Source organism: Brassica rapa, chromosome A02 (genome assembly GCF_000309985.2).
Source record: "Brassica rapa cultivar Chiifu-401-42 chromosome A02, CAAS_Brap_v3.01, whole genome shotgun sequence".
Lineage (NCBI taxonomy): Eukaryota > Viridiplantae > Streptophyta > Magnoliopsida > Brassicales > Brassicaceae > Brassica > Brassica rapa.
The window spans coordinates 24,872,938-24,886,027 of NC_024796.2; the positions used below are offsets into that span (position 1 = coordinate 24,872,938).

Consider the following 13,090-nt stretch of genomic DNA (forward strand, 5'->3'; position numbering starts at 1 on the left):
GGATCTAGATCTTTTTTTTCTCTTTTTATTTAAGGACTTCTTGTATTCATGTAGAAATAACTAAGAAAAGAATCGGTTGACAAAAAAAAAAACTAAGAAAAGAATCATTCAGTTTATCATTGTTCTCTTGTTTATTTCCATGTTTCACATATATGAAAGAAGTCTATTTGAATTTACATCCTCCAAACTATCAAGCCAACTATGGTTCCTTGCAGATACAAGAAAACATCATATGTATTGCAGGTTAATTATTTTAATATGCAAACTTTTTTTTGGTTAATATATTAATATTTATTACCCTATTTTGGTGTTGACTTAATTTATAAAGAAAATCTAGTAACAGAAAAACAACATAGAAAACGAAACACACAACAACACCAAAGAAACAAACGGGAACACAACAACAATTAAGATGTAAACTTTCTTGGATACTTAAACAATTTTTTAGAACATAACAAAGTGAAGATCATAGTACTATTTTGATTGCATGATCGATCAAACGGCCGTGACTGCTATTTTCATAGCGGCTTCACAGTGGCCCGGAAAGTTGCAGATGAAGAAGTTTTGTCCTTTAGACAAAGTTATACGATCTTTCCCTGAAGTGTATGTTCTCGCACGTGCCGGCGTTTTGCAATTGTTGTACCCTCCACTATCTACCGCCACTACGTTGTGGATTCTCGGATTATAGTTAAACACTGCAACAAAATTTTGAAATAGTGAGTTTATTATTTAAATTTATTGCTTACTCTATGGCTCTTCCATATATCGGAACTTTAGTGTCCAAAAGCTATTAGGATTTTTTATTACAAAATTAATTACCATTAAAACTTCAATAAAGAAAAAAAAAATTACGCCAAAACACGATTTCGTTTGTGCGTGGGGATAGTATTGACCTAATTCCTAAGAATTTACTTGTGTAAATGGGTTTGATATGTGAATTTAAATATATAAAGATTACGTACAACTCTTAACTGTACGTTAAGCACTGATAATAATAAACAGATTAACTTTTAACTAATGGTATATATGTAAATCTGCAAGTTGATTGAAATATTTCTTCAGGTGAAAACATTTTCAACTCATCCACTCAAGGTTAAACCAAAATCCTAGTTACTTTTGTAAAACATTTCCATTGCATCCAACATTTCCAGTAGTTAATAGCTACTGGGTTAAACTTGAAAAGGTATGCACGACATAGTCAAGCAAACTATGATATATAAATAAACGGAAAAAATTGGTGAAAATTATTTGTCGCATATCTTGCACAAAAACACACTTACACATATCTAGATCTGGCAGCAGTGGTGGATATAAAGATTATAAAAACTTTAGGTGCTTGTGACCTATATTTGTAACAATATGATAGAATCTTGTGGAAGTTTAAGTATAAGATGTGAAGTATGTATACCTAAAACGTCACCAGCTTTAAAATGTTTGCCTGAAGGCCAACCCACAGCGTTGAAGGCCCAGCCGTTGGATTCGCCGACTGTGTAAGTCGCAGCTTGAACGTAGTCAGCTTGAAGAACCAACACTGAGACCAACATCAAAGCGACTATGGCTTGAGCGGACCATGATGCACTGCCTCTTCCCTTGGCCATCTTTAGAGAAAGAGAGAGAAAAAGATTGTAGATGATGAATGAGGGTGAATTGAAGCGAAGATGGGCAAGGGGTTTTAAAGAAGATGAAACTAAGGCATTCAATGTTTTGTTTGTTTTATTGAAGTGGGTGTCACAACAACCCACGCTATATGGTCATTTATTATTTTCTGGACACATTGTCTACGTAAATTGATTATAGTGTATAGACCAAAAACCAAAGTATCTTTTGTTTGGTTTATTTTTGTTTCACTATCGGAGATGTTTTTTTTGGTTATGACTATAGTACATACATGTAGGTGAAACTAGTTTTGATTTTTTGGGTTATTTCTTTTTAAAATGTTTTGTTTTATATTATATCAAACTAAACTACGAACTTGTGTACAATGTCAACACGGAGACATTAGAGTGGCTATACTAGTAGTATATATTGCTTGTTTTATAATCTTTGTATATGAAAAAAATAACAAAAAAAAGATCAACTAGTTGATGTTTGGTAAACAACGTATACAGTACAACATATATTGATTTAGAGGCTGGACTCTGGAGATTGGAATATGTTGCGTTTAAATTTTTATTTTAATATTAGAGGAAGGGAAACTCTCTTTTGAAGTAATTCAAGACAACGTAGTAATATATTTGAACCTTTCAAGTGATAGGAGAAAGGTGTTTGTAGATTTAGAGTCACATTGTTGTCTTTACACTATAACACAACCATATATATGTACAAAACGTCTATACGCCGAGGGAGGATAACATGGCCAAAAAAAAGAATCGAATGGAACTAAACCTGAATTTTAAGACTATATCGCCTGAAAAAGACTGTGACTCGGTTTAGATATTACCCGATATGGAAACCTGTAGACTTGAACGAACTAGATAGTGTAGGAAGGCTACGCAAAGCAATAACTCCAGCAGCAAAAGCAGCAACAGACGCCAAAACAAATGCCGGTAAGTTTCCTCCTCCAAACAATGCATCCCATGGACCCGCTCCAATCGATACTATCATCTGTTTACATACCAAAACCATTACTCAGTCACTTATTACAGGACTTGAGCAGCATTATGCAGAGATAATGGATTTGAGTGTAGTTTAGATTTGAGAACTTGCCTGGGGAATAACAATTGCAAGATTCAACACTCCTATAGCCAAACCTACATTGAGAACAAAAATTAAAGTGATGAAACCATTTGGGATTCTGCAATCTAACATTTAAGCACAAAGATAAGAATTATTGAAATTTTTTCACAGACCTTGACCGCCACCAGAATCAGCAGTGACTTCTGCAGTGACAGAGAAAGGGACACTGTATGTGATCTGCACAACATAAAAAAATATGGTTTTATCATCACATAGAAATGTTGCAGCAAGAAAAAAAAAAGAAGAGGGTTTGGTTTAGACAAAACTTACAGCAAGAGGGAAACCAAGGAGTGCAAAGACGATTACGGCTGCGGTTCTCGTTGTTTCGTTAGGTAATATGTGTTCGTTTCCTTCAGAGTTATCCCTGAGAGACATCAAGCTAATTACAGCTGTTCCTGCCATGCAGGCAAATACAGTAAAGTTGCTCAGAGCCCATACAGCTCGTGCACCCATCCGCTGACACATTGGCTCAATCAAGAATGAGCTGAACCCAAGAACAACCTACGGAACCCAGAAAAAATAATATTCAATAGCGAGCAAGTGACTGAAGTGCGCAGAGCAGTTTAGAATCTGTTAATAAACATGTATTAGTATATCAATTCTTACGGAGTTTAGTAGCAAGCCAAATGCACCTTCCCGGACACCTTGACCGTAAAGTTTCACGAGCAAACTATCTCCCGTAGGATTCCCATGGTAAACTTCTCTTCCCATCCAATCTGTATCAAACAGAAAGAAGGGGAACCACGATAACTGCAAGGAAGAGAGCAACAATCAAAATATAAAAGGATCTAAGAACGGGAGACAGTATCGCAAAGGTGATAAATAGTCGTAATGCGTTCTTTGGTACTCACCCATGTCAGAGCCATGACTATAAGAACTGAGTGCATATCAGGAGGCAACTGCCTTAAACTGGTTAGCAAATTTACTAAAACAGATCCAGGGCTATCTATATAGGTCTCGTCTTGATGCTCATTGTTTGACTTTCCAAGCTGTACATCGGTATCACGTTCCACTCTTTCGTACTTGATCCCATTGGCAGTACCATTAGATTTTGAGTGCTCAAGCCCTGATGTGCGGGTGCTTGCCAACGGAATCTCTTCAGCGAAATAGATTGTGACAAGAGTGCATATAGTGAGAAAGACCTGGAAAGAAAAATGATAGATCTTATAAAAAAATATACAACAAGATGTTCAGATTGCAAAAAAAAAATAACAGAAGCCACTGGGTGGGATTAAAATGGATTAAATTTTAATTTCAAAATCACCTCAAAAATCATGCAGACATTCTATTGTAACTAATGATCCCCAAAAGTAAAAAAAAAATGACAGGGTTTGATAAAGACCAGACGATCCCATTGCATTTGTAGAAAGCTTAGATGTGTTAGAAAAATAAACAATGCTTACAACTGCAAGAAGAAAAGCTGCTTTGAGATTTCCACATGCAGCGCAACATGCTGTACTGGTTAGGAATGGGAACCATCTGCTCAGTAAAATTGCTAGGATCATTTAACAGCTGATGAAAAATGCGAAATTGCAAATGCGGAAAAGTATACAAGTTTTTTAGAATGAAGATCTCGAGGATTACTCTTGCCATCGTCCGCTAGCACCAGCAGAAAACCCAAGGATATTCCCAATAGCCATCCACAAGCAGAACACAGCATTTGCAGTATTCCGCTGATCAGGACCTAAGGAAAGCGAGAGACATGGCATAAGTGTTTATCTACAGAACTAGAAGCACATCAAATTCAATCTAGTTCTATAATTTTCAATACAAATTATGATATGCTAAGTGTATGGAGGAATTTTATCAATACCTGATAGGTCAGCTAAGAGAGCACGAGCAGGTCCCTGAAACAAAAGCAGAAAACATCATTCCTGGATATTTTAGGTAATGACTAACAGTACACCATTCAACCTAGTAGATTAGATCTGAACCTGCACTGTGTTGTTTGCTAGGTCCAGCAGCCAAAACCCAATGATAAAGACAAAAGCCGCCCTGGTCCGTGTGCCTTTGAAAGTACTGCATGTCCAGATACAAAACAAATCATCAATCACTTTAGTTTTAAGCAATTCCTTACAAAACATGCCATAGGGCAAGGGAGTAGGAGAGCAACCTGCAATGTTCCTTTGTATCTCCTAAAAGATACCCAATGTCTGCAGAAAAGCCGATTATTATCACCTAAATTGCAATTGTTTGTTTAGCTTCTGTGGAACACAACGTAGCATTATCTAAAATAAAAACAAAAACCCAAACTCATATCTTATATTGCCCCTTACTGCTATTGAGATCATGAGTGATCCCACGAGAATAAACGGTCGTCTTCTTCCATACTTTGAAGTACATTTATCACTCCAAATACCAACACAAGGCTGGACCTATAAACCAACAAACAAATAATTACCAACATGAAACAGAAAAAAAAATGTATGCCTAGATAAGAAAACTTGTTTCTGATCATATATTATTCACATTTTCAAATCCAGAGAGGGCCAAAAGTGCAGATCATCACTGAACACACTTGCTAAAATTTTAAAAGAAAATAAAAAAAAAGATTGCAAACTTACCACAAGGCCTGTAATAGGGCCGCAGAGCCAAATAAAAGAAGAAAAAGCGTGCGATATTCCAAGGGTCTGCACCAACTATGCAACACTGTTAGGTAAAGAAAAAACTCAAAAAGGGTTCATCAGTAACAACAAGTTCCATGTCTACCTAAAACCATACCTACCCCACCTGATGCATAAATGACCAATCGAATACAATTCAGCTAGTCATAAACATTGTGAATATACGACAATGTAGCCAAAGTCGGATGTCAAATAAAGCTGTTTATATACGCCGTTGATACCATATAGTTCCATTAACACGTAACCACTATTTCAATTCAATCCAATTCATATAAGAGTCAATAAAAGAAGCCAAATTAGACTTCGCTACAGAAACCATATAAGAGTCATTCTCATCACCTGAATGTAAGGCGTGAGAAGAGAAAGCTGCAACGCCCAACCAAATTGAACACCAGCCGCAACCGTACAGCTAAGCACCAACGTCACCAAGCTACAATCCTTAGCCACGGCTGCACCATCAGAACGATTCAAAGGAGAAGAAGACGCGCTTTCGTTTTGATGCTTCGCCGACACCATCTCAACCTCAACATCCTTCCTCAGATTCCTATACGGCACCGAGATCGACACCGATTCACCACTCTTCCCCGCCATAGCTTCGCCGTACCGAAACTACAGAGATAGATCTCACATTCACCGCAAAAGATAAAGCCAAATCACGAAGATCTAGCTCGTAGGGGAGAAAGAATCTGAGACGACGACTCGAGATCTAAGCAACGCGCAACGGTCTATTTCGAGCGGGTGAATCTTTTGTGGAATCGATTTGATCGGTTTTTCTGATTACGCGGAGTTGCAAAAGAAGATTCGTTTCATAGAGACCGTTGATCTGTAAATGGACGGCGGAGATTTTATCTATTCGTCGTTTAGTATCAACCGGTCGTAGTCAAACTTCCTCGTTTTGGGATTAGCGTAATCGCCACCGTTGATTTGATTTGTACGGTTCTAAAGCGTTTGCTTCTGTTGAAGAAAAAGCGGACGAAACTCGCCGTCACCGACACAGAATATAAGTCCAGTTTTAGAAAGGAAACGCTGTCGTTTAGTTAATGGGCCTTGGGCCCTGTAATTCCCGTAAGCTCAGCCGCTGTTTATTTTAAAATATCTAACTGTGTAGGTAGGTAGGTAGACCAAATTCAACTATTAAGCCCATTAAAGCCGATGATAGTTTACAGCTTGCTGGCAAGCAAGAAAATGTATTTTTGGGATAGATGAACAAAAATAGATAATAATATTTTTTTTTTGATAAATCCTATCGGATGATCCATCCGGACCTCGAGAAGAATGCACTTAGTGTTACAGAATGGATTGTCTACCATACTGTCTGATCCAAATTTAGAATATCTTTTGACTAATGCCATAAAGTGAACCGATCATCCGTTATAATCAACCATGTAAACCATTTGGGTCAAATAATGATAATTTAGTTTTTAGGAGAAATGGAACTCATGACTGATATGAATATATACTAAGCCTCCAGAGATAGTAATTAGGCTACCACCATTTGGTTACCGATGATGACAATATTACAAATACTATATTTACGCTATTTAGGCTATTTTAAAGTGTATTTTATTTTACCAAATGTCACTATTTAAAATATTTTATTTTCAACTACTGTAAACATGTTTTTGGGGATTAAAACGGTAAACATGTTTGTATAACATAATATAGTATGCATATCATGAATATGTGTGTGAACGTGATGGATAGAATACGTACGAATGAAAGAAAACTACACAAGGGAAAAAGACAGAGACGTGTGCCTAACAAATGTATGATGTATTGGAAAAAAAATGCAACGAATATTATTGTGAAAATGAAAGCTATAGACACAATACTTACGTCTTTCTTTCTCCACCTCTCCTTGTCGCTCTCTTCTCCAGGTGTGCATGACCTCTTTTGCCCAATTTATTTTCTTTATGTCAAATGCACTTCTATGTTCTATCAGAAGTTCACAACCAATCCTTTTCACTGTCATTAACCCTATAAGTTTGAGGTCTGTTTAGCTGTTGAGGTGTTCCATTTTCATAAATATAAAATGACCATAAATAAATGTTATTGTACGTTCCATTCATATTTGGATATATATATATACTATTAGTTTCTTGTGTTAAAGCTATGATGAATACAAACGGAGACGGACAGAAAAATTTATGGGAAATGTTAGGTTAAAATTTAAATTAATAACTTGTTTAAATATTTTGGAAGTAATGAAAAAAAAAACTTATTATTTTCACTCTGCAATCTCTATGTAGTTTTTTTCTTCTTCTTACGGTTCCGTTTCCAATATCCGATAGTAATGTTCAACGCCATTAGAGACTTATTGCATTTCTTTTTCGTTTTAGGCTTTTAGCAAACATCTTATAATTGTATCTTAGGCGTGTCTGGTTTTTTCTTTGAGGTCTTCTCAAGCGTGCTGGGTCAAACTTTACCATACATGCTTTTCAATATTCACATTCGTTTGTTCTTGTCATTTCTAAGACCCCATTTGCTCGACTAGATACATTGAAAATACTTTTCGAGTTTCAAGTTGATAGCTCGATTTAATTTCCTCTTTGGAATTATTTTCAAAAACTAACAACTAACTAAAGTATTATTTCTCTGTCTAAATAGTAAAAACTTATACACGATTATATCGAATCGAAAACAAGATCAGGTTCACCTAGTTGCATCTTTGCATAATGGTACTAGATTTCAGATTTTTGCTATTATTCCATTCAAAAACTTTTCTATGTTTGACCGGTTGATCGTCTCCAGCGTCCACATAATCAAAACTCATTTAAATCAATTTTCTCTTAACACTTTTTTTAATATCAGGAGGTTTACGAGCCGGAGTCGTAATCTCTCTCCCCTATACTCCCCTGTACTCTATATGTGAAATTATATCATGTAATATTAAAACTTGTTTCAGCGACCACTCGAACTATAAATTTTTAACACTGCATATTTTTCCAGTTCATTAACGATCTTATTAAACGTTTTTAATTCAAACTCTCACAATATTCTTGCATTACGTAGTCAATCTCAGTTTGTAATTTCACAAACTTGAATTATTCAGGTTTGTATATAAAACACATGTTTTCCATAAAAAGATTTACAGAAAACTCAGTGTTTTCCACAAAAAGATTTACAGAAAACTCAGAGCAGTAATAATTCGGATACTACCGAGTGCCGATCACGCGATATTCGCATACAGTGCAGATAAACTTATGTTCCTAATATATGTGGATAGTTGTTTCAACTGGCAATTAAGTTGATAAATTATATAACTAATTAACTTAATCATATAACTAATTAACAAGTTCTCAAAATAGTTAACTAACAAGTTCTCCTAATTATATAACTATTTTACGCACGTGTTGAACGCGGCATTTGACGCCCATATAGAGAGAGAAACCATGTGTACCGTAATTTGGCACGTCATCTCCATAAGAGCGAACGCGTCAAAAGCTGACGCCAGAGTATATTGCTCTATCGTATGATTTGATTGGTATTTTTGTATTGGGCATGTATGGAATCTAAAAAAATATGTCTATTAAGTTGATAAAATAAAATCACAGTTTGAATTATCTTATGATGTTAATAAAGAATGTGAACGTAAGATAGATGTAGAAATGTGGGAAGAACGTGAAGAAATTAAAAAGAATCACGTCACGTGGAGACTGCTTTTCTTACAAACTCTTCTATCCACTCACTTCATTAAATCATTTTAAAAGTGAAAGATTTTAAAAGCAACAAAAAACAAACATTTTGTTTTACCCCAACAAATACATCGCATTGCTTCTAGAATTTTTTATAGTCAATTTTTTTCACATATCTTGTTTTTTTACCAACTTTTGCATTAAGAGAGATACAACACACACAAAACAATTCTTATTAAGCTCGTCGTTATCAAGATACAAAGAAAAGGATACAAATGATAATTATTCTTTGCTGAATTGCAAAAGATACATTTCAGAGCCTTAAACCAAGAAGCTAAAGAGTCGGGTACAAAAGAAAAAGCAAGTGTCAAAGCTCACCTTTCACACGAACCACAACAAGAAGAAAAGCAAAACTGAAGAAGTTCCAACATAAAACCTCTTAAGATGACTTCGAATCCAAAGACGAGGGCCAAACACCAATCTTTAAAGACCCCACACCCAGAGAAACAAGCCTAGACCGTCCAATGAAAAAAAAAACACAAAAGAGAAAGTCATGGACAGAGAGGTAGAAGGAGTAGGAGATAACACAACTCAATATAATTAATTACTTAAAAATAAAAATAATACACTTAGTTATAACGAGATGTACAAATTTTGGCTTAATTCTTCAAAAAAATGGTGTGACTATAGTCTGACATTTTGTACATAATATCATTTTTTGAAACACAAACATAATATCATTTATGATCCATATATCTATAAATCTCATTACAGTGTACTTTCATAATGCATAGGATATGATGTTACCAAAGCATAATATATATATTTGACAGAAAAAAAAAACATAATATAGAGGATGCTGAGAATTAAAAGAAAAAAAGAATATTGAGTTTCGATGAAACACCTTTTTGATCTGCAAGTAATTAAATTCCTTTTGACAACTAAAAATGAACAGCTGAAGTACTCTGAACATCTGCATTCAACGCTGAAAAGTATATTTCTTTTTCTTCCTGGTTTTTATCACAAACTATGAAAAATCATTTTTTCTGAACATTCTCCGTATAGTATATTTTTAGCTGAGATAACAAATTATGTACTTTTTAAGAATTTAAAGGTGGCTAATTACTTATTCAAAATTTTAAAAGTGGAAAAATTATAATATTTTGGGTCAGTTGAGATAGTTTTGTGTTGGTCTCAATAAATAAACGATTTTTTTCAGTAAAAAAATCTTAAGCCGTTTTAATTTTTATTTGACCGCACTAAATTTTGCATATTATAATTTTCAAAAAGTTAACAAAAAAAAGGAATAAACAAGAGAGAGAGAGAGAAATAGAATTGTTCCTCCAAATTTTTTTATTTTTTAAACTTGAGCCTCTGAGAAACCAAAGCTTCACTCTGATTCGCAAAGCGAATCCAAGAGACTACATAGATAAAACCCGAAGAACAGAACACAGCTCCGAGGGCTTGTAAATTTTATTTATCTTCTCTCCTTAATCCAATCTCGTAAGTTCTTTCCTCCATTACCGATTCTTTTAGTGATTATCATTATAATAATCAGTTAATTACCAACCAAACACCCTTTTGTTTCGTCTTAAAAGAACCATTTTTAATCTCTTTCTTGAGCAGATGGAACTATGAACAAATCGAGATCGAAGATTTCGCTGTTTTGAGTTTCCGGGTTCGATTCTTTCTCCCCTCTTCTTTGAAATTGGAGATCTAGATCTTGAAAAGCTGGCAACTTTTCGTGTTCTTGATGACTAATCTGATTAGTGTATTGGTCTAATCTGCAATCTGAATCCATTTCTCATCTGGGTTTTTGGTTTAGATTCCCAAAGTCGAAGACTTTAATCCGATTCCAAAGCTTTTTCGAAAGACATGTTGGAAGAACGATCACCAGATTCGTGTTTGAGTTCAAGGCTCTTCTCAACCTCTCGCATCTCTGAATCATCCTGGTCCAACTCTTTCATGTTTCCAGATCATGATGATAAGCTCAGCAATGGCAAACGAGCTTTGGAGGTTGCTAGCGAGATCAGACCCACCAAGTCACTCAAACTAATGGGGTTCTCGATTCAGTACGATAGCGATTCTTCTGACTATTCAGGGACCAGTCAAGAGTCTGATTCTAACAACAACGGTGGTGATTCCACAGATTCTCATTCTCTGTTCAACGAGATTGGTCGTGACAACTCCATAGACTGTCTGATCCGCTGCTCACGGTCTGACTACGGCTCCATTGCTTCCTTAAGTCGAAATTTTCGTTCTTTGGTGAAGAGTGGAGAGATCTATAGACTAAGGAGACAGAACGGGTTCGTGGAGCATTGGGTTTACTTCTCTTGCCAGCCCTTGGAATGGGTCGCGTTCGACCCCGTCGAGAGGAGGTGGATGCAGCTGCCTACAATGCCTTCTAGTGTCACCTTCATGGGTGCAGATAAAGAGTCTCTAGCTGTGGGGACGGATCTGCTCGTCTTAGGGCAAGCTGGTTTCTCCTCGTATGTTATATATAGATACAGCCTTCTAACCAACTCTTGGTCTTCCGGTATGGAGATGAACTCTCCTAGATGCTTGTTTGGTTCCGCCAGCCTCGGTGAGATTGCTATATTTGCAGGTGGGATTGATTCTCAGAGGAAGATTCTTGACTCCGCTGAGATGTATAACTCCGAGCTTCAAACCTGGACGACTCTTCCTAGGATGAACAAGCCTAGGAAGATGTGTTCAGGCGTCTTCATGGACGGGAAGTTCTATGTGATCGGCGGCATCGGGGGTGCCGATTCCAAACTCTTGACTTGCGGCGAAGAGTATGACTTGGACACCAAGAAATGGACTCATATCCCTGACTTGTCTCCTCCGAGGAGCCGCGCTGATGTGTCATCAGCCAACGACGCGCCTCCTCTTGTTGCTGTTGTGAATAACCAGCTGTACGCTGCTGATCACGCGGATATGGAAGTGAGGAAGTATGATAAGGAGAAGAAGAGGTGGTTGACTGTTGGGAGATTGCCCGAGAGAGCTGGCTCAGTTAACGGATGGGGGCTTGCTTTTAGAGCGTGCGGGGAGAGGTTGATCGTTATAGGTGGGCCGAGGAACTCGGGAGGTGGGTTTATAGAGCTGAACTCTTGGATACCGAGTGACGGTGGTGGTCCACCGCAGTGGACGTTGCTTGATAGGAAACATTCTCCTAACTTTGTGTACAATTGCGCAGTGATGGGTTGCTGAAACAACACACATTTGATAATATTACTCTCTCCATTTGAAAAGACTCCATTGAAGGTTCCAAGCTCCAACCTTTATGCTACTTCTTATTCTTGTTCCATATTTTGTTTTTCTTACAAAAAAAATTCGATTTGAATACAACCATCTCTGTATTGTTAGAGACAAGTCTCAAAAGAGGAAAGAAACTGAAACAGGTTATAATAAGTTGGTTAAAAGGTTGAAGCTTTTTTAGAGGTTGCCAGATGTGGTTAACATTGTTGTATGTGTTTTAATCTATTTGTTTTATAATAATCTACTTTTGAATCTTCTTATGTTTTTGTAACACCATCTTTTGGTCTTTGTTCATATAGTTTTTGCTTTTTGAGTTTTTAGTTTTTTTGTTTCTGCAAGTACAATCGTTGGATTCACTTTACAGCATTTGTTTGAAGGGTGTGACTGGTAACCATCTTATGAACAATAGGAACGGATAGGAAAGGAATGAATAGGAATAAATTTTTAGGAATGATAAGGAATGATTGTTCCTTATCATTTTGATAAGGAATTGATTTGTTCTATAATTCTCTACAAATTAAGGAATGGAGAGGAATAAAAAGGAAAACTTATTCCTCATGAATGGTAAAATGTTTAAGGAATATTAAGGAACATAGTGTTCCTCTTCATTCCTTTGGTTACCAGTCACACCCGAAGTGTTTGTCATGTTTATGAGGACAAAAGATAAGTGTCACTTTTGTTTTGTTTTTGCTGGGGTAAGGAAAGGAAGGCTTGATGGACGTGTCCTTTAAGATATTTCAACGTGTTGCTTGCAAGTTGCAGTTTTGTTAAGAATGTTTTTGGACTCTTCGTTTAGGTCATGTAGCTTTTAGGCTGTTTAAAATTGTCGTGTTTTGC

At 36.3% G+C, this 13,090-nt stretch overlaps 3 protein-coding genes across 4 annotated transcripts; 1 reads left to right on the forward strand and 2 right to left on the reverse strand.

Annotated features, from left to right (window-relative positions):
* Positions 1-290: 290 nt before the first annotated feature.
* Positions 291-1,725, reverse strand: LOC103853974 (basic blue protein). Its single transcript, XM_009130868.3, has 2 exons — positions 1,409-1,725; positions 291-695 (listed from the first exon to the last, which is right to left on the reverse strand). Exons 1-2 carry the CDS (start codon positions 1,596-1,598, stop codon positions 496-498), a joined length of 390 nt encoding a protein of 129 aa, XP_009129116.1. The 5' UTR covers positions 1,599-1,725; the 3' UTR covers positions 291-495.
* Positions 1,726-2,208: 483 nt separating this feature from the next.
* Positions 2,209-6,512, reverse strand: LOC103853973 (sucrose transport protein SUC3). Of its 2 annotated transcripts, none has more exons than XM_009130866.3 (14): positions 5,700-6,512; positions 5,301-5,366; positions 5,013-5,111; positions 4,850-4,914; positions 4,671-4,755; positions 4,550-4,583; positions 4,321-4,420; positions 4,140-4,215; positions 3,588-3,878; positions 3,343-3,486; positions 3,007-3,237; positions 2,850-2,913; positions 2,707-2,750; positions 2,209-2,604 (listed from the first exon to the last, which is right to left on the reverse strand). In XM_009130866.3, exons 1-14 carry the CDS (start codon positions 5,949-5,951, stop codon positions 2,437-2,439), a joined length of 1,719 nt encoding a protein of 572 aa, XP_009129114.1. In that variant the 5' UTR covers positions 5,952-6,512; the 3' UTR covers positions 2,209-2,436. The 2 variants fall into 2 exon arrangements, with proteins under 2 accessions (XP_009129114.1, XP_009129115.1); XM_009130867.3 differs by having other exon boundaries at positions 4,850-4,889; positions 5,700-5,880.
* Positions 6,513-10,266: 3,754 nt separating this feature from the next.
* Positions 10,267-12,563, forward strand: LOC103853972 (F-box/kelch-repeat protein SKIP11). The gene is made up of 3 exons (XM_009130865.3): positions 10,267-10,498; positions 10,622-10,673; positions 10,821-12,563. The coding sequence occupies exon 3, from the start codon at positions 10,871-10,873 to the stop codon at positions 12,203-12,205; it is 1,335 nt and encodes a 444-aa protein (XP_009129113.1). The 5' UTR covers positions 10,267-10,498; positions 10,622-10,673; positions 10,821-10,870; the 3' UTR covers positions 12,206-12,563.
* Positions 12,564-13,090: the final 527 nt, after the last annotated feature.

What these genes read in the sequence shown, in the direction of transcription:
- LOC103853974 (XM_009130868.3), bottom strand. Translation starts at nt 1,598, where the DNA reads ATGGCCAAGGGAAGAGGCAGTGCATCATGGTCCGCTCAAGCCATAGTC. An exon ending in TAAAGCTGGTGACGTTTTAG is followed by an intron (nt 696 to 1,408) that starts GTATACATACTT and finishes ATTTTGTTGCAG; the next exon opens with TGTTTAACTATAATCCGAGA.
- LOC103853972 (XM_009130865.3), top strand. Translation starts at nt 10,871, where the DNA reads ATGTTGGAAGAACGATCACCAGATTCGTGTTTGAGTTCAAGGCTCTTC.
- LOC103853973 (XM_009130866.3), bottom strand. Translation starts at nt 5,951, where the DNA reads ATGGCGGGGAAGAGTGGTGAATCGGTGTCGATCTCGGTGCCGTATAGG. An exon ending in GCTAGCGGACGATGGCAAGA is followed by an intron (nt 4,216 to 4,320) that starts GTAATCCTCGAG and finishes TTTACTGAGCAG; the next exon opens with ATGGTTCCCATTCCTAACCA. An exon ending in TTGCAATTGTTATTCCCCAG is followed by an intron (nt 2,605 to 2,706) that starts GCAAGTTCTCAA and finishes GTATGTAAACAG; the next exon opens with ATGATAGTATCGATTGGAGC.